Source organism: Eptatretus burgeri, chromosome 15 (genome assembly GCF_056783735.1).
Source record: "Eptatretus burgeri isolate ZD-2024b chromosome 15, Ebu_testis_v1, whole genome shotgun sequence".
Lineage (NCBI taxonomy): Eukaryota > Metazoa > Chordata > Myxini > Myxiniformes > Myxinidae > Eptatretus > Eptatretus burgeri.
Genome location: NC_140975.1, coordinates 51491308 through 51514180, shown reverse-complemented (window position 1 = coordinate 51514180; position 22873 = coordinate 51491308). Strand labels below are relative to the sequence as shown.

The window sequence follows — 22873 nt, the reverse complement described above, 5'->3', positions numbered from 1 at the left end:
CCTCAGCACACACCCGGATTACTGCCGAGTAATACAGTGAGTGTGTGCTGGCTAACAAGAGCAAATTCGGTGGGGCAGAACTTCCTGGCTAAACTAATGTGCAGACCATGTTGGACCAATGAAGGAAAATATGAAATGGGCTGAGTTCATTTATAACGCAAGCAATTTATTACAAGCAAGGGCGAGGAAAGGTCATGTGGCACAGTAAACGGTTTATTCACAGGTATGTACAACAGAGCAACGCAAGGATTCATGGATGCGGCAAAAGAAATGCAATTATTTATACAAAAAGAGGAGACTGAGCACAGCTACCTCAATATAAAGAACTTCTACAATCTTAACTTATACTACACATTTCAGGTGCCAGCAGACACACACCTGAGGAAATTTGAGATAGCCCAGAAAGAAGAGAAGCAGTTGAGGTTGAAGTGACCTCATTGTACTTGGCATGGTGGGAGGACCTACGCAACAGAATTGCTTAGGATGCCCAGGCAAAAATGCTACAGTTATAACTATAGTATATCAGAGTTGTACTCTCATATACTACAGTAGTCTGCAGAGAATTACTACAGGAAAGGAATGTTATTTTTGCCTGGAGGGAGGGAGGAGGGAAGAAAACTTGGGTGTCTACGATATGTGAGTGGGAGGTACAAAATGTGGTGCAGTGTGGTGCAGAATAATAAGTGTGAAGAGGTGCGAATCAGTATGCTCTTTCAGTACTGTGTCCACAGTAAACAAGACAACAGATGAGAGAGAAAGATACATGACAAATAGCTTAAAGGGATGTGTAAGAGTGTCTGCAAATATGTTTCATGATGACTGTGGAACACCATGGGAGCTGAGTGCTGCTCACCTGGCTCATTCCCATGCTGCCCCTCTCAGCTTGGCCCTCGTTCGGCAAGACTGGTAGATGATAACGCTCAGCTCGGAAAATAATCTGGACCCATAAGACGAAAAATGAAGGATAAAAGACACTAAGGACAAAAGATGAAGGATGAAAAGACTGATTCCAAAAGCCAGAAGTCAGATCAAGAGACCCTGTAGGCGTTTCTGCATGTCCCCATTGGTGCATAGATGCCACACCAAGAAGTTTCTCTGGCCCGCCAGACTCTGGAGCCAAAAATCGCCTCAGTCGCTCTCCTGCTCAGTCACACAACTGAGATCCCTAATATCTATGGGGCACGGGTTTTCAGGAGCACTCTCTGGCCTTGAACTTGTGCTGGATTCCACCCAAATGCTGTTAATTAGCGGAGCACCAGAGCTACCCAGTCATCTCCGAATGAATCCCAGCGCACATTCGTGCTTTGAACTACACGCCAAATGTTCTGGCTTGCGGGCACCCACTATGTTCTCCATTCCCCGGCATCTCCTATTACCATTGTGAGCATCTCGAGAGCTGATGGCAGTTGCAGCGGTTATAGTGAGGCGGGGGAAGCGCTGGGGTGTTTGTGGTTAAGTTGTTGAAGCATTGTAAGTGGTTGAGGCGATTGAGGTGATGAGGTGGAAGTGGTTGTTTGTGGTTGTAGCATTTGTGATGAAGAGATCGGGTTTAGGTTGTTGTGGGGATTTTTGAGAGGTGATGTAGTGATCATGGTGAGTGTTGTCGTATCTTGGTGAGTGTGATGAGATTCTGAGGTGAGGTGTCGGTTGGTTAATGGCGTGCCATTTGAACGGGAAATGACACACGTATGCAAATGAGCCTGCGGAGGTAATCGTCACTCCTGCAGCTCCTTCAGGTAACATCACTGAACTGGCGTGCGTGCATACATGGCAGGGTTTATGTGCGAAAAGTAAATAAAATAAGTGAAAGAATATGGGATTGAACACTGAACTAAATGCCCTGCACAACACATCTTGTCCCAATTACCCACTAGACATATGGAGGGGCTAAATAAATGAATACTAACGAGATAACTGCCTTGGGATTGTTATATGTTGTGTGCTATTGGCTTTTGGAGAGTGCTGGCTTCATAGAACGATGACGATATATTGAGTAGAACACTTAACTCAAAGAAACCTCAAAACGTATTATACCCAAAAAGATGGTGTCAGTTATACCTGGAATCTTGGAGTGCTTGAAGAAAAGCCACAATGTTTTTGGCTCATTTTAAAGAAACCAGATGGAGAGACTACAGCTGCTAAGAATAATGCATTGATTGATGCTATGGTTAAACAACTTGGAGTGTCACTCAATTGAACATTTTACCCTTGAGACAGATTGGAAATCATTTAGAAAAGAAACGATTTTGCAGAAACTTACAAGTCTTATCAAAAGGTTTGTGGAAGCATCAGTAATATATAACCTATTTTAGATATCATTGGATACAAAAACCTGTATACAATCTGTCATCGATCTCAGTGCTCAAAGGGAAACTATAAAGTCTATAGTGTGGATACTTCTGTTTACAATGAAAGAGAAGAGAGTGAATAAGTTGATATGATGCTTATTGTTTGCTTTTAGAAAAAAATATAACGACATGTTAATGTAGAAAATGGTGTTATGATTAATCTTATTTTTTTGATAAATAAAAGAAAAAGATGAAATGAAGTGCAAACAAATTGCCAACGGAAGTTTATGTAAATCGAAGTAATCTTTGTATATTCAAAATCTAAAGTCATGTATAATTGACATTAATACAATTCCAGGAAAAGGAGCTGTAAGAATTAATGTTTATCTCACCAAAGGACAGGTGAAAATCATAAATGATACTGGCTCACTTAAACAAAAAATGCTAAAATCTGTTTGAGGAATATTCAATAAAGGGGATGAGCAGTGGATTTCTGCAGTTCTAATTCCTTTATTTGCTTGTTCAAGTGTGGTGAGAGTTTTCACAGGTGGTATGTCAGCAGCTGGAAAAAATGGCCAAAGGAAACAAAGCTCAACAACAAGCTCAAAAAGTGTAAGAAAGATGTAACAAAGAGATTGGGAAACAATTTGTTGGAAGCGGTGTAATTGTAAATTTTTCTCAGAAGCTTGAAAGTCTACAAGATAAATCAAGATTGTAAGTTGGAGATGTGTTTTCCTCTGTTGAACAAGCTGGTGTAAATTAACTTAACACGGTAATGGAATATTTATTTATACTCAATGAATATTGATGAATTATTTTAAGAATTTGGGAAGAATATGACATCCAGCATAGAACTTGTAAAATATTGTCATAAATCGAATATTGAAAATGTACTTATTTGTATGAGACAAATTATTAAGGTTGCCTAAAATTACAAGTGCTCTTGTTATGGAGTTAGAAGATATAAATCTTGTTCTCGAGGACCAAAAAAAAATCCTCTATAATATTAAAAAATAAAAAATAAAAATAAAAACTTCTTGGTATCCTCTCCTCTCTCTTCAACTTCTTAAAAATGAGAATAAGACCGTTAGACGAAATTAAGTGGACATGGGAGTAATCATGTTGATTCCTCCGTCACTTAGTTCCATACAAAGTTAATGTACAAACATATTTAGATCGAGATGTGAAACAACATGAGTGCAGTTAATACACCGGAAAAGTTATTAGTTAATTTTTTTGAGGGTGAAAAACAGGGATGCGGTAAATTCACAGCCATGGTTTATACACTGGAAAATACGGTTTTAATAAATATACTAGCATAACCCATGCTCTGCGCGACATGTTGGGGTGGGTGTGTTTGAGAAAGGAACTGATGCAGAGTATCAGTAGTAATTTTACTTTAATGCAGTAAGTGGAATACGATTTCACTGTTTCAGAACCATTTTATTTACTTTTTTTGTACCATGCACCTCATATGGTCTTTGAGATAATGTAAGCCGAATATCACGTTACTCAAGCACAGAACAAAGTCGAAGATAGCGCGACACGAAACCACAAACTCGAAAATAATATATAAGATATGTGAAGAATTTTTCCCACCACAAAGCCAAAGGCCACTCAAGATGGGGACTACGCAAGGGAAAGTATAGATTTTAAACAGAAAGAAGAAATCTATTTTCACTCTCTTGAACTGAGGTACAGTAGTTTAAGATTGAGTGGGAATCAGGATGCAGTTAAAGAACTCCAAAGTGATACAGTATTGGGAAAGAAACTAGAAAAGTACCTTCTCACCTTACTCTTCAGGACAGACACATTGTATGGATGGAAAGAAACTGCCAAACTTGCAGAGTGACTAAAAGTATGCTCAGGTGGAGCAACCTGTGAGAGACCCTCAAATAATATTCTGTGAAAATATCTACAGAAAAGGCTCAAAGAAGCAACAGAGCAGCAGAATGAAAGGTTTCAGGGATGATGCCAACTCCTGTTGGAGTCTTTTAGATTGGCAGCACGTCGCTGGATTCTGTCAAGTAGAGATAGGTGACAGACCAGATAAAGGTCGAATCGTGGACTTGTATAGATAGAGCATGGCAGCTGGAGGAAGGTATCACCGAGCACTAAATAAGCAGCCAAGGTGCTGAGAGGCCCTTTTCGCTAAAGCAGAGATACATATATATATATATATATATATATATATATATATATATATATATATATATATATATATATATATATATATTCCCAACTGAGGTTTGAGGTGATATCCAATGCAAGCAGACAGATAACAGGGAGTACCTGCAAAGGTGATAATTAATAGGCAGGGTTGGAAAACAGGGCGATCTTGAGCTGAATACAGACTTCAAGTGAGTCTTTTTTTGGTTGAAAGTAATGAGCCAGTCATTTCCCCAGTTAATCACAACCTCTCGATCCTGATTGAGAGTGACACTGTCCTGAATACGGGAAGGGAGAAGCATGGTTCCTGGGTAGCTATAGGTAGTATACAGTGTTGAGTCATCTGCATAACTTATTAACTGTGAAAGAATACAATGAGGCAGATCATTGAAATGTAACAAGAACAATGTAGGACCGTACATTGCCTTGAAGAACACCAGAATTAATATTACGGACAGGGAACGACTGTCCCTCATTTGCTACAGAGATTTGGCGAGTTGCAAGGAAGTCAGATATGAAAAATGTTTACAAGTTAATCAATTACCCAAGTCATAAAAATGTAAATAACTTCATGAGGCTAAATCATTTGATACTATATATACAATCTTAAACAAAATTGCTATAAATTGTAAAAATACAGAAATGTTCGCTGTGACACCTGGTCATACAAAATTAAATGTCCCAATTAGAATATTATTTTATAATATAAAACAGTGTGTATTTGTGTATTAGTAGTAGTAGTAGTAGTAGTAGTAGTAGTAGTAGTAGTAGTAGTAGTAGTAGTAGTAGTAGTAGTAGGAGTCGTAGTAGTAGGAGCAATGGTTTTATTCAACCGAACATAAACATTCAAACATCGAGAAAACAGAAATGGCTGCAAAATAGCACATTGTGATATAATTAAACTGCATATTAATTAACATGCAGATAAAAGGGACATCATAACAAGGGACAGATTAATTCATAAATGGACTTGATCACTGCAAACCAAAATTACTAAACCATCCCCATTATAATATGACATATGAACAATTAAGGAAGAACGCATACTGTCTCCTGCACATACTGATGAATGACAAGTTTATGACAAGGAATACAAACACATTCCATTATAAAATATCATGACCATAATGCAGGATAGACACTATAGGAGGGTGAATACAGCAAAAAGCAAGAGGAGGATTCGAGAATAGGTGCAATAGCACATTACGAGGTGGAAACAGAGACAAGATAAACATGAGAAAAGGGGAAAACCGGAGTAAATGGGATTAAAGAATGGAAAAGGAAAACTCAGCCTGGGAACCAGGCAATAGAAGGTTCAAAGAAATAGTGCAAAAAAGTGTGAGCTACCTAAAACCAAAAGGCAGGGACAGGTGTTGTCATGCAAAATTAATGTAATACATAAAAAGAGGACAGCAACTACACTATATAATATATCAAATATTAATCAAAATCATCATCAAAATCAGCAGTTTGTTAGTAAAAATAAATATACATATAACAGGGGCGGACTGAGCAGTCGGGCATTCGGGTACCGATCGAGGGCACGAGCCATCAAATGGTCCGTGCTCAAAAACAAAAAGAATAAGGTTTACTTTTTCAGAAATAGGAGAGTGAGGCGATTTTAGAACATATATTTAAACATAGTACTGTATATTCATTGTTTAGGGTTGAAAGTCGATTTTGATTGATTCCAGAAAAAAAATGCAGTCAAGCTATTTGTTGCTGTTAAACTAAACATTTTATCTGCTTTAAACAAACACCATTTACCACTGTTAAAGCTGCAGTTTCAAACTTTACAGAAAATTAACCATAAATGTGCATTACAAAAAAACTGGATTTGTATCCTCTTTGTCCAAAAAATTATTAACCATCTTCACTAGAATATTTTTGTTAATCTTATTGAGTACTGTAAAGAGAAATAGTGTTCCATAGACGATGGTGTGAATTGACTCAGTCAATCCGAACGTCCCGCTAGCTCCTTTATTTTACATCAGATGGCAAATGCAACCATTTGTTTTTCTTAGCAAAATCTTCAGGTAAATGACACGGAGAAATAATAATTTTGTCAATGTATGAATTTTAAAATATGTATACTGTTTCAGGCCATTTGCCATGACGTTTGCCATATTATATACTTATTGCAACATTCCATGATGCTTTGGACTGTAATGTATGTTCTGTACTCTGAAACACGAGGTGCACCAGTTTCTGGTTTGTAAATTACAATAACATGTGTTTGTTTTAATTCATGGTCTTGTTATTATTCTGCATATGTATATGCACAAATGTTTGTTTTAGGAAACTTTTATTTCGCATGAAGTGCCATTCAAAAATTTTATCTCGGGGGCCCAAAGACCCCTTTTGCCTAAGAGCCCAAAACACCGTTAATCCGCCATTGACATGTAATTACTTTCTACTTTTAAAATCTTAGAAGAACACATCATAAAAAGGAGAAAAAGGGGAAGTGCAATGTACGTTATTAATTAAGAATCTTAAAGTATGGTATGGCACTGTTTTTGTGCCTTTGGGTTTTGCACGTAATTTGTGAAAGTTGAGATGAATTTTTCAGAGAATATTGTGTCCTATTCTGCCTGGGGTCTAGAAGCCAATGTCTAAACTCATTAGATGTTAGCAATTGGCTTGCTTGAGATGAACGCGAGAAAACCAAAATTTAAAGTTTGTGATATTCTTCGAATTAAAAGATGGAAATCACAGTTTGAAAAAGATTACACCAAAAGCTAGACAAGTGAGCTTTTTCTAAGGACTGATATTTTTTGGCACAGTTACCTCGACTTATAAATTATATTATTTGAATCTGTAAACAATGTTGAGCTGTTTTTATGCTGAATAATTACGGAAGACAAAATGGATTTGATTAAAGGTTATTCAAAAGTGAGACAATCAAATGAGAAAGACAGAATTATGTTGAACAAGAACCATCACCCCCCCCCCTCCTCCACCTGGTCAGTATGCTCCATCCCCAATACACTCCACTCCACCTCTGATGTCTTATGTTTAGGTAATTTTAAAGTGGTGCAGCCACTTCAATATTTGCCTTTGTCATTCCTTCCATCCATCCGTTTATTACTATCTAAAGGGTAATAAATGAGACGTCCATCCATCCATCTGTCAAAAATGAAGAAGAACCATTCTAACCCTCAATAACCTAACCCATCATGTATAATTCTAAAGGGTAATAAAGTGTAATTCTAAAAGGTTCTAGAGGCTGATTATAATGGGTTCTAAAGGGGGTATTCTAAAGGGTAAATTTAAAGGGTAATTCTGAAGGGTTTGAAAGGGTAATAAAGTGTAATTAGAAATGTTTCTAAAGGGTAATTCTAAAGGGTTCTGAATAGAAATAATGTATAATTCTGGAGGGTTCTAAAGGGTAATAAAGTGTAATTCTAGAGGGTTCTAAAGGGTAATTATAAAGCGGTCTCAATGGTAATAAAGGGTAATTCTAGAGGGTTCTAAAGAGTAATTATATAGGGTTCTAAAGTGTAATTATAAAGGGTTCTCAATGGTAATAATGTATAATTCTAGAGGGTTCTAAAGGGTAATAAAGTGTAATTCTAAAGGGTTCTAAAGGGTAATTATAAATGGTTATAAAGTGCAATTCTGGAGGATAATTTGAATGGGTTCCAAAGGATATTTCAAAAGGGTAATAAAGTGTAATTTGAGAAGGTTCCAAAGGGCAATTCTTGTGGGTTCTAAAGCGTAATTATAAAGGATTATAAAGTTTAATTCTGAAGGGTACTTCTAAAGGATAATTCTAAAGGGTGATTATAAAGAGTAATTCTAATGGGTTCTGTAATGTAATTCGAAAAAGTAATTCTCAAGTGTTCCAAAGGGTAATAAAGTGTAATTCTAGAGTGTTCTGAAGGATAATTGTAAAAGGTTCTCATGGTAATAAAGTGTAATTGAGGAGGGTTCTCAAGGGTAATTCTCGAGGGTTCTCAAGGGTAATTGTGAAGGTTTCTGAAGGGTAATTTTTGAGGGTTCTAAAGATTAATTCTCGAGGGTTCTAAAGGGTAATTCTAAAGGGTTCTAAAGTGTAATTCTCAAGGTTCTAAAGCGTAATTATAAGGGGTTCTGAAGGGTAATTATCGAGGGTTCTAAAGGGTAACTGTAAAATGTTCTAAAGGGTCATAAAGTGTAATTCTAGAGGGTTCCAAAGAGTAATTATAAAGGGTTATTATAAAAGGTTCTAAAGGGTAATTCTTAATGGTTATAATGGGTAACTTTAAAGGGTAATTCTAAAGGGAAATTCCAAGGGATTCTGTTAATTTTAATGCATGGCTCTTGTACAGTCTCCTTTAGGGAAGGATGGTGGAGCACTTTCGTCTTCTTGATATTCACGGAGAGACCAAGGCTTCCATATGCTTCAATGAAGGCACTGAGGCTGGATTGAAGATCTTCTTCAGTATGGACAGACACAACATTGTCATCAGCGTACTGAAGCTCGATAACCGAGGTGGTTAAGATCTTACTTTTTGCCTCGAGTCTGCTTAGTCAAAATAGCTTTCCATCTGTTCTGAAGATGATTTTGATGTCATAGGGTAGCTTTCCCTTGACGAGATGAAGGATCAAAGAGATGAAGATTGAGAAGAGTGTTGGGGTGATGATGCATCCTTGCTGGACACCTGTTCTCATCCGAAAGGGCTTACTTTGAGATCCATAATTTGACTGGACAGTGGCTGTCATATTGTCATGGAGCAGCTTAAGGATATTTATGAACTTGACAGGACAGCCTATCTTAGCCAATGTAGTCCAAAGTGCTTGAAGATTTTCTGTGTCAAAGGCCTTAGATCTATAAAGGCTGTGTACAGAGGACAATACTGCTCATGACATTTCTCATGAAGCTGTCTCACTGTAAGTATCATATCTGCTGCACCTCTGGATGGTCTAAACCCACTCTGGAGCTCTGGAAGTATCTCCTCTGAAATTGGGAAGAGATGATTGGTGATGATCCGAGTGACCCACGGTAGCCAGTAGAGAGATGCCATGGCAATTACCACAGTCCGCCTTGTTACCTTTCTTGAAAAGAGTGATGACCAGGGCATCTCTGAGGTCAGCAGGTAACATTTCTTTTTGCCAGATTTTGTTTATTAACAAGTACAACCATTGCGTGAGTAAAGGCATACCTTGTTTGAAGACCTCAGCAGGGAGCAATCATCATATGTTGCATGTAATACTCCTACCTCATTGGATCCACAAGATAAATCCTTCTTTTGGGCTGGCAATAATGCTGAGATGATACATTTTATATCTATGAGTATCTATGAATTGGTGGCAGGTTATTTATCTGGTCCTCTTTAAAGACATGGAGCTACAATACAGTTTGATTGCTTGCCTTTTAACAGTCACTGGGGAGAAAACTTTTTGAGTTTATATTTTTTCAACTGCGTTATGCTATTGCAGTTTGGGGGAGGACAACAAGGAAAGTATGCCTTTGCGCAAACTTGTTGATGCATCTTTTCATTTGATTCCAGTGAAGTTATATGATGAGTATGTCAGGAACAATGACATTTGCAACAAAGTTATGTTTGGTCGTTGATGTATTGGAGGGGTCTGAACATTTGGGGGTCGAGTCAAAATGATCTTGGAACAAGTAAAGACCCAGTCGTGGGTTTGTTAGTTGAAGATGAGTTCCCAGTGAGTGTATCACATTTGCAATTGGATTTGCCTATCGCAAGCAACTTGTGTTGCTCTTTTGAGCTATTTTAGCACCAGTTGCCGAAACAATCAAGATTTTCTTGGTCAAAGGATGGTGCTAAAGCAGTGGTGGAGGTGACTTGCTCATCACGTTTGCCACCCTCAAGATTCCCCAATGTCTGGACAGGAGAGATCTCTTCTCACTGCATAATGGTAGGTGAAATTATGTGGCATAGGGGAGAAGGGGAAAAACCATCTGGCCTGGTGGTTAATGGAAAGTGGGATATCTTGGAATAACCAGGTCAGATAGGTCAGGATTGAAGAGGCTGGCTATGGTGTTGATGATTGTAAGGATGAGTAAGGTAGTCTGGTGATTGTGAGCATGTTTATTGATGAGTAGGACTCAGAACTGAAGGTTAAGCTTTTTGTTCTGAGAGGGCTTTCAAGTACAGATTCAAAACGTGACAGATCATATCAAATCCTCCCTTGTCTATGGACTGGGTTATTCATTTGCTGCCATTTCATGCCACCTGATTGATGTCTATCTGCTTCTTTATGACTCTGTGTGGAGGATTTGGTTGCTGTGTTTGTTGAGAACGTAGCTCGGCATAAATATGAAGGTTTTGTGAGTCGGGGACTGTAATCCATACATTATTCAGCGTAGTGGTGATTGTTTGTGCATGGCTCATAGACAGGTCATTCATGAGGTCATTTGTTATATTTCAATTCCATGCCTCGTTTGGCTAGAATGGTCAACCCAATGTGTTGGTCAGACGTTCTTTGGAAAGAGAATGTGGTTCATCACCAACTCCTCTTTTGGAGTTAACCCTGTATGGTCATATATTTTAGGACCATGCTTGCCACAAAATTGTCCCTGATATTGCTGATTCAGTCTTATCGGGCAGGAGACTGCCACTACAATGTGTCTGTCCTGCTGAACCCAATGTTGAGTAATGAGCCATTGGCTTGTAATATAGAGTATGTTTGGCTGTCTGACCACTTCATTTCCACATGAAAATGGTGGTATTGTTTTAAGTTTAAGATGAAGTGACTACTGGATACTTCAGCATGGGATCCTCACACTCGGCGTTACATCAACAAGCTCGAGATGGTCCAGCGTAGAGGTGCTCAGCATGCCACTGGTAACTACAGTTGTACCAGCAGCGTCAGCTGGCTTGGCAAGCAATATCAAGCTGATTGGTAATGGAACACATGAACATGGCATTTATTTTCCAAGGGGGGGGGGGGAATGCAATAAAACTTGGGAATTCCTCTGAATTTTTTGCAGTCCAGTCTAAAGCAACATCGGCTAAGCGAGTGCAAAAATAACAGTCCTTTTACTTGGGCCTTTTTGGTGAAAATAACATTGTCCTATTTTTTGGGCGTTTTGAGCCGAAATATTTTTTGTGCCCAGGGCCCCAAAAATCTTAATCCACTTCTGCATGACAGTGTGAAAATAGTTGGACACACCAAGCAAGGGACTGAACAAAGAGGAAAAGAGAAGACTGAGCAGGGGAGGAAACAATAACCTGTAAGTTTGGGAATTGGATTAGGTAGGATTAATGGGGGAACAAGGGGGGGCAGGTAGAGATGGGGGAGGGGGTGACATGAGATGGTCGTGCATGCTCATTTGAAGCTCTGGAGGGAAGAGTGGAATTGAACCATCTCAGGAAGGTTGTTCCATGGATGACAGAAAAGAGGAACAAAAATGGTGGTGCGTGGAAAGCTTGGATTTGGTGAGTTTAACTTTGAGGAGGTTACTGGAAGAACTTGTTAAACCTGGAGGAGCTGCACAAGCTCAGAAGTCTGAGAGACAGGGATTTGTATGTTTTTCAGCTTTAACCATACAGCCAAAGGTAATTAAACTCAAGTCCATTCGCTTCTGCAAATTCACTGCACATTGAGCTCCGTGCTCCGCTCTGCTGTTTCTTTGGTTTGTGAGGCTGTGATCTGTGCTCAGGCACCAATATCTGGTTCTTATTCATTCAGTTTTATCTTGTGCATTCTTTTGTAAGTTGAATACATCTTTGACAGTGAAGGTCTTACAAAAAGTGTCTTTTTAACGGTGTGGATAGAGTCTTGTCAGATGGGAACCCGTTTGACTCAATCCAAGGTTTGTTCTTAGCTGCTGGTGCTAGTGCATAGCGTAAGGTATCTTCTGCATAATTACATCGTTTTCAGTGAGGTTGCAGGGGTAATGATAAGGGGGTATCCCCCATCCCCATCCCCAGACCTGCAGGGAAGCTGTGATGTGTTTGCACATGGATTTCTCAGAAACCACTGCCCATTTTCTGGGGCAAGTCCGTCAGCCTGTTCAGTGCAGGGCATGATGGCGATAAAGTGGACCTATGTATTCAGGACCTGGTGTCTATCTCTTTTGAGACCTTTCTCTTTATTCACTCTGTTTGGAGTTATGACCACTCATATTTAAAGGTTAATTGAATTTGAATCTTTGGGTCACTAAATAAACACAAATGGTATTTAAAATCACTGTTTTGGAAATGCTTTCTTTTAAATATCTGTTGAATCTGAGATACAAGAGATTTTCCTCTTTTTTTTTTAATAACCACAAGTCCCCATTCCTCAAAAATCCATCATTGCATCAAGGTGCTACATGACCTTCGCACATCATTAACAAATTGCAAGTATTTATCCAGAAAAGTCTGACTTAAATGTACACTCGAGTGTGCTAGCATTGTCTCGACGACAGAATCAGCACTTCATGTACATTCATTCACAGAAGACAGAGCCTGGTATTGGCTTAGTGGTTAGGTTGGCTGGCTTGGGACCTTACAGTCTGAGTTTGAACCCATGTTGGCTGCTAATTTAACACCAGGTGGGGTTGACTGAGCCTGTCATTCTTCTGAGGTTGGTGAAATGAGTACCAGTGTACTGGTAAAGCAGCACAACATTAGCAGCAAAGTCATGCTCCAAGAAAATGATAGTTACCTGGCAGCCAAGCTGCCATATGCAAAAAGAAAAACAGAAACAATTTTTTTTTTCATGGACAAACATAAAATCGGCCAACTCAATATATTATTGTTGGTTTTTCATTGCCAAAGTGAAGATCATGAGAGAAAAAGGGCAGGGTTCAACTGTGGCCAGCATTATATCTGGAATACTGTATAGTGTTTGTCACCACATCTGACGAAGGACATAGTTGCCATTGAGAGGGTACAGTAACAGTATAGAACAACTACATTGATCCCAAGCCGAGCTAAACTAAGTTATGAGAAGTAGCTAAAGAGACAGGACTTTTTACACAAGAAAGGAGACAATTGCATTAGGATCTGATACAGATGTTGAAGATAATGAAGGGTAGAAACAAAATAAGTGCAGAAGAATATTTCAGCACAATTTGGACACGCACGGGGCAGGGTGGCACAGTTTAAGAGTAAATACGAGGAGAGTTTGGACGTCAAGTTATGACGGTAGGTTGGAATTTTTCTTTTTCTTAAAGTGATTGATTCAAAGGGTTAAAAGTGTATTATGGACAGAGCACCTCGCAGGTAGAACCTCCATTTGCTCTTTCACCACCCACACCCATCCCCACAGCCCCCATTATTTCTCCCTTTCCCTCATTACCTCCACCACCGAAGGTGGTTACCCCTCTGTGTCTGTTTGTTTGTTTGTCTGTGTACAGGATATCTCAAAAAGTTGTGGACAGTTTCGGTGTGTGACAAGGAAGAACTGATATGATTTTGGTGACGATCCGGATCCGGATTCAACTACGAGAATTTTTGAAGTGATTCTTCACCATTGAGAGATGGGGCCAAAAATGATATAGTACTGTATCGCATGATATTTCAAAAACGTAATGGGCCCGATATCTTCTCATGGATCAGGCATTACATGGCAGAGGTATGTGCTCCACTGAGTGCCCATCTAGTTTTCTTTTTTTCAGCACCATGTATCCATCGGCAAAAGGCACTAACCGCACGATGCAAAAATGTGTGTGTGTCTCGAAGCAACCACAGATGCCATCTAAGACTTTTAATTCAGGCAGGGTCCAGCGCCAAACTCCGCTTTACCTTTCCGGCTAATTAACCCCCCCCCCCCCCCATATAGAGTACTATGCTCTCAACGAATGCACAACTGTGATTAATCAAATGGCCAAACGATACCGTAAGTGGAATGTCAGCTAATGGCTGACATTCGCGAAATGGTGGGGTTGAACTTCTTGTTACTAATCACATATTATGTTCCAACCAATGGACATTGACAATTGGACAGTTTGTGAAACGGTTTGTAATGTTTAAAAGAAGCACTTATTTACAAGCAGTGTCACAGAAGGAAAGCTCTTATCCTGAGCACGGAAGCCTATTCTAATTCAATAATTTAGTCACAGTTCTACAACACAGGCACCTCAGTCATTCTGGGGAAACAAGGTAGGGACAGAGAGGAGAGAAAGAAAGTTTTGCAGCCTCTCCCGCACTGGACACAAGCCAGCAGGCTTAAAAAAAAATTGGTTCCCAAAAAAAGAGAGGGGAGGGGAAGAAAGAAGAGGAGGGTAGATGGTGTTATGTGATGTGTAGGGAGAGGTGCAGGTGATAACTGCATGTGGCTTAGAGGAAGACAGTGTGAAGTGCAAGTCAGTAGGTCATCGCTGAAAAGGACAAGGGGTGTGTGTTGATGCTCTGTGCATACAAAGGAAATGAAAGAGAAGTAGGGAGAGCCAGGGAAGGTAGACTAAATAGGTGTCATGGCGAATGCATCCAGGATATCTCTGCTGCTCGGTCCGTTTGCCAGCCCTCTGCTGCGCTGTCACCACCAGTTCGTTAATCCAGGTGGAGCATGTTCTCATTGATTTACAAGACATGCCAGCTCTTCGATCTGTACATAGCTCTGGCTTTTATACACTGTGGAGAGGTGTGGCAGTGTGGATGAGCAGATTATTCTTTGGCTCGGCCAGGGATTTGCTTTCCCATTGGCCCACCCTATCTCCAGGTAGTGCCTATTAGCTGTGCCATGTCCTGTCATGCCACCGTCAACCAAGGCGGGGCAAGGCGTGGCTCTGTGCCGGCTTATGGGGTGTTTATTCAGTCCTTCTGCTCAACTGTGCCTGACAGGTCTTGACGTTGGTTTTTCCATGGATCACTGGCTTGTAATGTATATTTGACAGTTGGTTTTGTAATGGAGCATGTTGCAAAGCATGTATGGATGTGCTGCAGAGGTAGAGGGAGAGAGAGAGAGTGAGAGAGAGAGAGAGAGAGAGAGAGAGAGAGAGAGAGAGAGAGAGAGAGAGAGAGAGAGAGAGAGAGAGAGAGAGAGAGAGAGAGAGAGAGAGAGAGAGAGAGAGAGAGAGAGAGAGAGAGAGAGAGAGAGAGAGAGAGAGAGAGAGAGAGAGAGAGAGAGAGAGAGAGAGAGAGAGATAAAGGGGGAGACATAGAGAGAGGGAGAAAGAAAAATAGAGAAGAGAATAGTCACAATGGTGTTTGATGCTTCCATACAATGCATATTCCCTTTCCACTGATATGGGGGAGAGTCAATTTAGCTGCACAATATACTATGGAGATAACTACAATAGGGTTCCTCTATGTCTCCGAAACCCATCATTATTTATATATATATATATATATATATATATATATATATATATATATATATATATATATATATATATATATATATATATATATACACACATACATACATATATAATGCATCACAGGCATGGTTGATCAAATGGCTTCTGCCCATGATGAATTGCTTCCTTTGTGTTTCCCTGCAAGGAGTTCAAAATTGCTGTCCTCATTGGCGATTCCTGCCGTGATGTCATTATTATAGATTGTATTAACGCTCTGCTTCTCCTGAACATTTCCCCAATATGCACGTGCAAAGCAACAAACACCTCGAGTTTTGCGCACACGGCTCAGTCTCCTCGCACACCACACCAGGCAATGTACCAATTTCCCTCGCAGCACTCGTGGTAACGTTAATCCTTCCCCAAGAGCTCTTTTGATCAATACCCACACAGTCAAATCATTGCCATATAGATCTACCACCGGGGTGCGCAGCCTTTTGTGGATTAATCGCACCATGAGCATGGTTAAATGATGCCTCTCCTGCTATGACTCTTGTTCAATGTGTTCGACACAATAAAACGGTCTAGCTCTGCAAAGCCACATTAGAAGCGCTTTTATGCGCCTGAAAATGGGGTTTGAAGCATATCCGTCATGAAGCATATGCTCCAAATAATTGCCTCTGGTGTTCCGTTAGCAGCAAGGAAAAGCTATGGCAGTTTGGAAAAATAAGTTTATTATTTAGATTTACAGTGGCAGATTACTTTGGGGTTATAGCAGCGTGATCCAATTAAAAACTGTGCGCATTGTGTGTTATAATCTCAGCCTGAGTGTACGAGCATCATATTATATTGTTTTTAAATAATATTTGCTTTCACACTTGGAAGACTACTCCATGCGTTTCGTCTCTTCAAAGAGTAATCTCAGCAGTGACAGTGTCGGACGGATGTTGTGCTTTGGTGGTGTTTCTTTTACGAAGTCTTTTATGTTTAATCAACCGGTTTCTATGCAATAGTCATCAGGGTCATAACTCCTTGGAACTTACTCTCCATGTTATATAATGGGGACTCAACTTATAACCTCCCCCTTTCGATGAACAAAAAGGCTCAACTTGAAATCTCGTTTCGTGTTGCTACATTTTCGCGATGTAATGATATTTATAATTGCGACCAAATGCAGTTTTATGGGGCTTTCACTTTAATATGTCCGGCACCATTTAAATGAATAAGTATGTGCGAGGGAAAGAAATGGGGTCAATCTTTGTACTTTCTTTTGTACATAATGCCAATGGTCTTCCATTTGATAAAAGTTACAAATGCAGGTTTTTATGTTTAAATGGCTTTATATTTTGCTTTATTTTTCTCCATTTATTTTGCATCAGTCAAGTGTGCATGGAAGCGCAAAGTGTGGCTGCAGGTTTGCCTTTTACTGTGTCTAAAACGCATGGCAATAAATTCCCAAGGCAATTCTTTCAGCCTGATGTTGTATTTAGAACGCTTACAACTATCAAGGTTTCCAAGCAATAATCAAATGGAACACCAAGAAGGAACCTGAAGATGTAAAGAGCAAAGATGGAGTCATCAGTAGGATCCTGGATAGGATTCTGGTTTCAGCCGCGACTCTGCTACCCTCAAACCCATCCAGGCGCAGCAGCCAAGTGAGCTTTACAGAAAAAAAAATTCTGCAATAATTCACTTCTCCTCGAACGACAGGTAAAGAAAGAGAAATAGAGTAAAATAGATAAAATTAAAAAATAAAGAATTAGAATGTATAAAGAGAAATGTGAAAAAGTAGAAAAAGTGTGAAAGGAAAAAAGAACAAAAATGTCGAGAAGAACCCGGAGAGATGTATTTCAGCAATTACTCCCCAGGCTCAAACGCAGCAAGAGGTACAAGCTACCAGAGGTCCATCAGTCTCAGTTGTTAAGGACCTTTGAGTCTCAGTTGTTAAGGACACCATCTTGCTTGCGAAGAAAGGATTCTTAGGATATGATCGCAAGTGTTTAAATCATAATCGCTGCAACATATAACCGATATATCCCACTTTTCTCCTTTAACATTGGCACATGCCAATTGTCCCAATGTCTAATTTCAGTCAATTTTGATTGGCCCATGCCAGACATTTTCTTTTACAGACATACTTCTCCTTCACAAAGCTGAAGTGCCCGCGTCTATCGATGACGTACATAATGTTTCATGTCGATTGGTTACATGGTTCTGGAAATAATATATTTTTAAAATCGTAAATCTAACATGACCACCAAGCCTTTCGACTAGCCATGTTCCATGCACTCAATCTACATATGAAAAACCCAAAGGAATCCAGATGGCTGCAAAGCTCTGTTCAACCAGTTCAAAAATGACAGTGTCAGGTCCGTAAACTGATATGAAAATGGGTGGTTGTGGTGCTTTTTTTTGAGAAAGTGGAATTCAAATTCTGCTGGAAAATTTGACACACTAAAGATTCAAAGAATACACGAGTATTGATTCCTCATTCAACATTTAGGCCTGGGCATAAATGTTTTACAACATGGCAAGCGGAAATCCTTTGTGCAACGTGGGGGTAGAGGGGGAGGGATGTTTCACACCCCAAGAATCCCCACCCAGCCTCGGCCTGAGTAAATATACAGTTCTTCAAAATGTGCCCACAGACGAAAGAAAAGAAGTAAACACATAACATGCAATGTTGCGCAGGGGTGACAGTTTAGAGTTGGGTCAAGGTTTGGACCCAGGCTACACAGCTCAAAGACAAGTGCAAATACCTCTAAGCTATCCTGCCTGCCCTTTGATTTATGAAATAGTACAGGTTGATTTTTCAGTTCTTGTTATCCAGGTAGTTCAGCAACATTACTGTTTTTCCCCACAACGTCTCAAGCTCATGGAGGATTTATGTAAAGTAAAACATTACATATTGGCAAAAGGGCTAGCATTACTTGTTAGCTTCAGAAATCTTTACTAAACTGGGTGGCATACACTTTGATTGGAGCATCCACTTTGAGGTTGTAAGGTCAGCAGTTTGACTTTGACTCTGGCCAATAGTCATACCAGACTTAAAAATGGGTACCTGCTGCTTCCTCACTTAATGCTCAGCATTTTGATGATGAAGCACAGAAAAGTTATATGGTTGGAATTCCACGGGGAAGAGGAATTCTCTTCTTACTTGTCCTGCTGACTGTGGAGAGAAAAGAGACGCCACAAAGATGGCATCGCTGGTACCCAGAGTGCCCCGGGAAGCTACGTCACTTCACCCAAATTTGGCGGCTGTGTTTGTCCAAAGTCAGGTTCGGTGTTTCTCATGTCTTTGTCCGAATGTATCTGCACCCACTGGTATTACAGCTCCTCCACAAACCTTAGACCATGCTAAAAGGTAATTCTGAATCAATGGACAAGTAACAAGAAGGGATGTGAACCCAGGACCAAAGCAGCATGAGCTAAGTGCTTAAATGGGAGCAGCAAAATATCCTATTCAAAAATAAATGCAGAATGCTGTTGATAATGATGAACAGTGTTTCTTGTTTGCACAAAGCATTTCATCTGATTTCTCTTTTAATCCGCAGGATGTTGCCATCGTCCAGCAGAATGCTACGACTCAACAACCTTATGGTGGGCACAGCTTACAGCCTATGTGTTGTAGCACTTTATGATGATGCTTCAACTGCACTTACTGCCTCCAACATGCTTGGATGTGTTGACTTCGCCACATCAACAGACTTCATGCACTGCACTAAAGTGCCAAGCCACTTCCTTGGTGGCACCATGATCATCGTTATTGGTGGAGTCATTGTTGTGTCTCTGCTGGTTTTCACTGTCATTCTCATGGTAAGATATAAGGTGTGTTATAGCCGACATTCAAGGAGTAAGATCCCAGGCGTTTTTTCAAAAGATGTGCGAGGAGGAGCAGGTATTGCTTGCAAAACCAGGCAAGCACATCCCTGGAGAAAGGCTTCTGCATCAGGCCTTCTGGATAAGCATTGCTCTCACAGTATTTCTGTGTCAAGTGTGCCAGTGTCTTGCACCTCACCTGTAAGTACCGGCTGCCCAGAAAGCAACGCCTGTTCTCATTGCTCGGTTTTAGACCAGAGCCTGCAGCATCAGGCACAAGAGTCTACAGATGGAATGCCCAGTAAATATCAACGAGGCCCAAAACTTGTAAGCCAAGCCCTAGTGAGTGACCTCCAGCGAGAGCTTTTACAAGAACTAGAATGCAGACTTCAACAGCTGCAGCCTCAGCCTGCCTTTCGTGTTTGCCGCAGCATGTCATTTGACAGCAATTCTCTCCAGAGTGGGGCAATGGCTGAGATGAAAGGCAGAGGATCTCTGCGATTTTATGAGCCTAAAAAGAGCCAGTCAGACAACAGTGTGCTTCTCAAGGCAGACAATGGAACAGATACACATTCCACTTCAGAGTTACTGCTGGAAAGTGTGGTGTGACACTCTTGAAGTATTTCTGGTCTTTTATGACTTCAAGATTACTGAACAGACGACTGTCACAGTGAAAGATATTCTTGTCACTGTCGAACACGGAATGTCAGGATAGCCTGGAGGTATATACACTCGCCTCTGAGCTGTCTGGCCTGGGTTTGAATCTTGACCCAACCATAAACTATCATCCTAGCTGGTGTTTCGCGTACAAGGCGACGCAGCAATGTGTGTGCCGTCCCTTTGGTTGGACATTAAACTGGTTCTCCCATCTGCTGGCATTAGTTGGTGGACATTAAAGAGTAGGCAAAGAGTAGGCAAGTTATCGGTGGCACTCTGAACAAATTACAAATTCCTGTATACTCAGACGAGTATCCTGTCTTGAAATGGCGACCCTTCCAGGATTGTAACCCAAGCCAAGAAACGGTTTTGCTAGAACCGGCACTCTGTTTGGAGCACAGTGTATGATGATGACGATGATGATAATGATTATGTGTGTGACATAAGGGTCCTCATTTAAATACCAATGTTTGGAGAGCAAAAAAATCACAATGGTGTTGATTTCAAAGAGATTGAACTATTCATGCAAAATAGGTCAGATGATGCGAACATTGGATTGTCCCCTTGTCACGCTTTAGATTGACTATACACTTACAAGCACAATACTTTCATATACCATAAGAGGAAAGATATGCACACAAAGTCCTGCATCGACAAATGGCTGGGCTTTCTTTAACTCCTGTTGTACATGTGAAATGTTTCAGTGAAAAGAGTTTCTTGTTTAACCTTGGGATTTTAAGAAAAGTTTCATCTCGATGGGAAAAGGATTCGATAAAAAAGAGATCTTGACGATTTTGTACTGGTATTATAATTTTTGACCGACATCTTTACAAACTCGTTTGTAATAAGTTGGGAGGAGGGACTCATTGCTTTCAAATGACATTCGACTTCTAAAAATAATTACATTTCATCGTTTTATCGTATTGCATCTGTTGCTGGTTTTATTTAAACTTTTTTTTTGTTTTTAACTTTATTGATGACTAAGTTTGGTGGTCAGTTGGTTAATTTCCAAAAGAGTGGAATTTGTAGGGAAATATACAGTGATTGCAGTATGGCTGTATTCTTTATTTGATGTACACTTAATCAAATGGAAGACCAACAAGGATCCCAAAGAAGTAAAGAGCAAAGATGGAGTCATCAGGAGGAACATAAGTAACTAAGTTTGCATATTATACCAAGGAGAGTACAATATGCAAACTTAGTTAAGAACACCAGTGAGCCCATTCAAAATTACATTCACACCACGGAATAGCTCCCCGTTTAAGCTCTGAGAGCGACTATGTTTGGAGCACTTGCAGAGCTAATTAAACTGAGGACTATAAGCATTTTGATATTCCTGACACACATAACACTGGTATCATGGAATTACCTACTCGTATGATGTCATTTGACCTTTCCACGAAGATAGCCTCCTGCTATGATGTTGGGCGGTGAAAGAGCAGCCGATGGTCCTAATGACCGTCGCATTGCAATCTTTTCACAAAAAAAGAGAACTGAAAAATTAAGATTGCTAAATTTTACACCTGCATGCTGATCAGGCTTTTTTCACAGATGGTCGTGAACAGATCAAGGAATTAGAGCAAAGCCAGAGTATGTAAATAAAATCTAGGAACATAAAAAAGGCTCATTCAGAAACGTTAGGGTGATAAACTGTGATTGGCATCTCAAGGATATGGGCTGGGCCAGGCATCTGCCTGGGGGATGGCCAGACGGAGGCCCCTGGAGTGGACACAGCGATGTAGACAGAAAGTGGATGCAGCTATGCGCTGCTCCGGCGCATGCTCCCATACCTGACCTGATCTGACTGTGATCATTACATCATCCAAACAAGCGAATCTGCTTGTTCTCGTCACCTGTCCTACCCAACTCTTCTACGAAGTTTGGTCATCATCCATCCACAACCTTTTGAAATGTCAATCAATATATCATACTACATGTCGTTTTTGGCCCCATGTCTCATTGGTGGAGAATCACTTAAAAATTAAAAAATACCTTTCGTATTTTCACCAAAATATAATCAATTCGTCCTTGTCTTACATCAAAGCTCTCCACCAAGTTTGATCCAAATCCGTCATATACCCAAGCTGTCCACCTCAATTCATCCAAATCCGTCCATAACTTTTTGAGATATCGTGCTATTTATCGTTTTTGGCCATATCTCTCAATGGTAATGAATCACCTAAAAAATGATCGTATTCAGATCCAGATTCGGATCTTCACCAAAATCGAACCAATTCGTCCTTGGCATACACCCAACCTATGCATCAAGTTTTGTCTGAATCCGTCCACAACGTTTTGAGATATCATGCCAAATATCGTTTTTAGCCCCATCACTCATTGGTAAAGAATCATTTTTAAAATTCTAGCATCCGGATCTGAATCTTCACCAAAATCTAATCAATTTGTCCTTGTCGCAAAAACAACTTATCGAACAATTTTTTTCTGAATGTGTCCACAACTTTTTGAAATATCCTCCTGACAAACAAACAGGGGTGAAAACATAACTTTTGTCCACCTTCGGTGGTGGATATTCGGTGGTAATTATTTCATCGCTATCCCTTTGCATGTGAGTATGACTTGTGTCCATGGGTGATCTTTCAACTCGCCATGCACTGGTTGTAAGAATGCAATTTCACAGAAAAGAAAATCCAAATGATAAGTTTTAGACGAAGAACAAATTCAGTACACAAACACATTTACAGAAACGTATGAAGGGGCAATTGTGAAGTTGTTAGAGGTTTTGTATTTCTTACGTTGGGCA

At 40.0% G+C, this 22873-nt stretch overlaps 1 protein-coding gene across 3 annotated transcripts in view; it reads left to right on the top strand.

The window, feature by feature from the left end:
- Nucleotides 1-20453, top strand: part of LOC147012155 (leucine-rich repeat and fibronectin type III domain-containing protein 1-like) — a 124890-nt gene extending 104437 nt beyond the window's left edge. For all 3 annotated transcript variants that reach the window (XM_085855880.1, XM_085855881.1, XM_085855882.1), the window contains exon 3: nt 19191-20453. In XM_085855880.1, the coding sequence (XP_085712006.1) occupies nt 19191-20064 (874 nt within the window). In that variant the 3' untranslated portion in view covers nt 20065-20453. The remainder of the gene's footprint in view (nt 1-19190) is intronic.
- The last annotated feature ends 2420 nt before the right edge of the window (nt 20454-22873 follow it).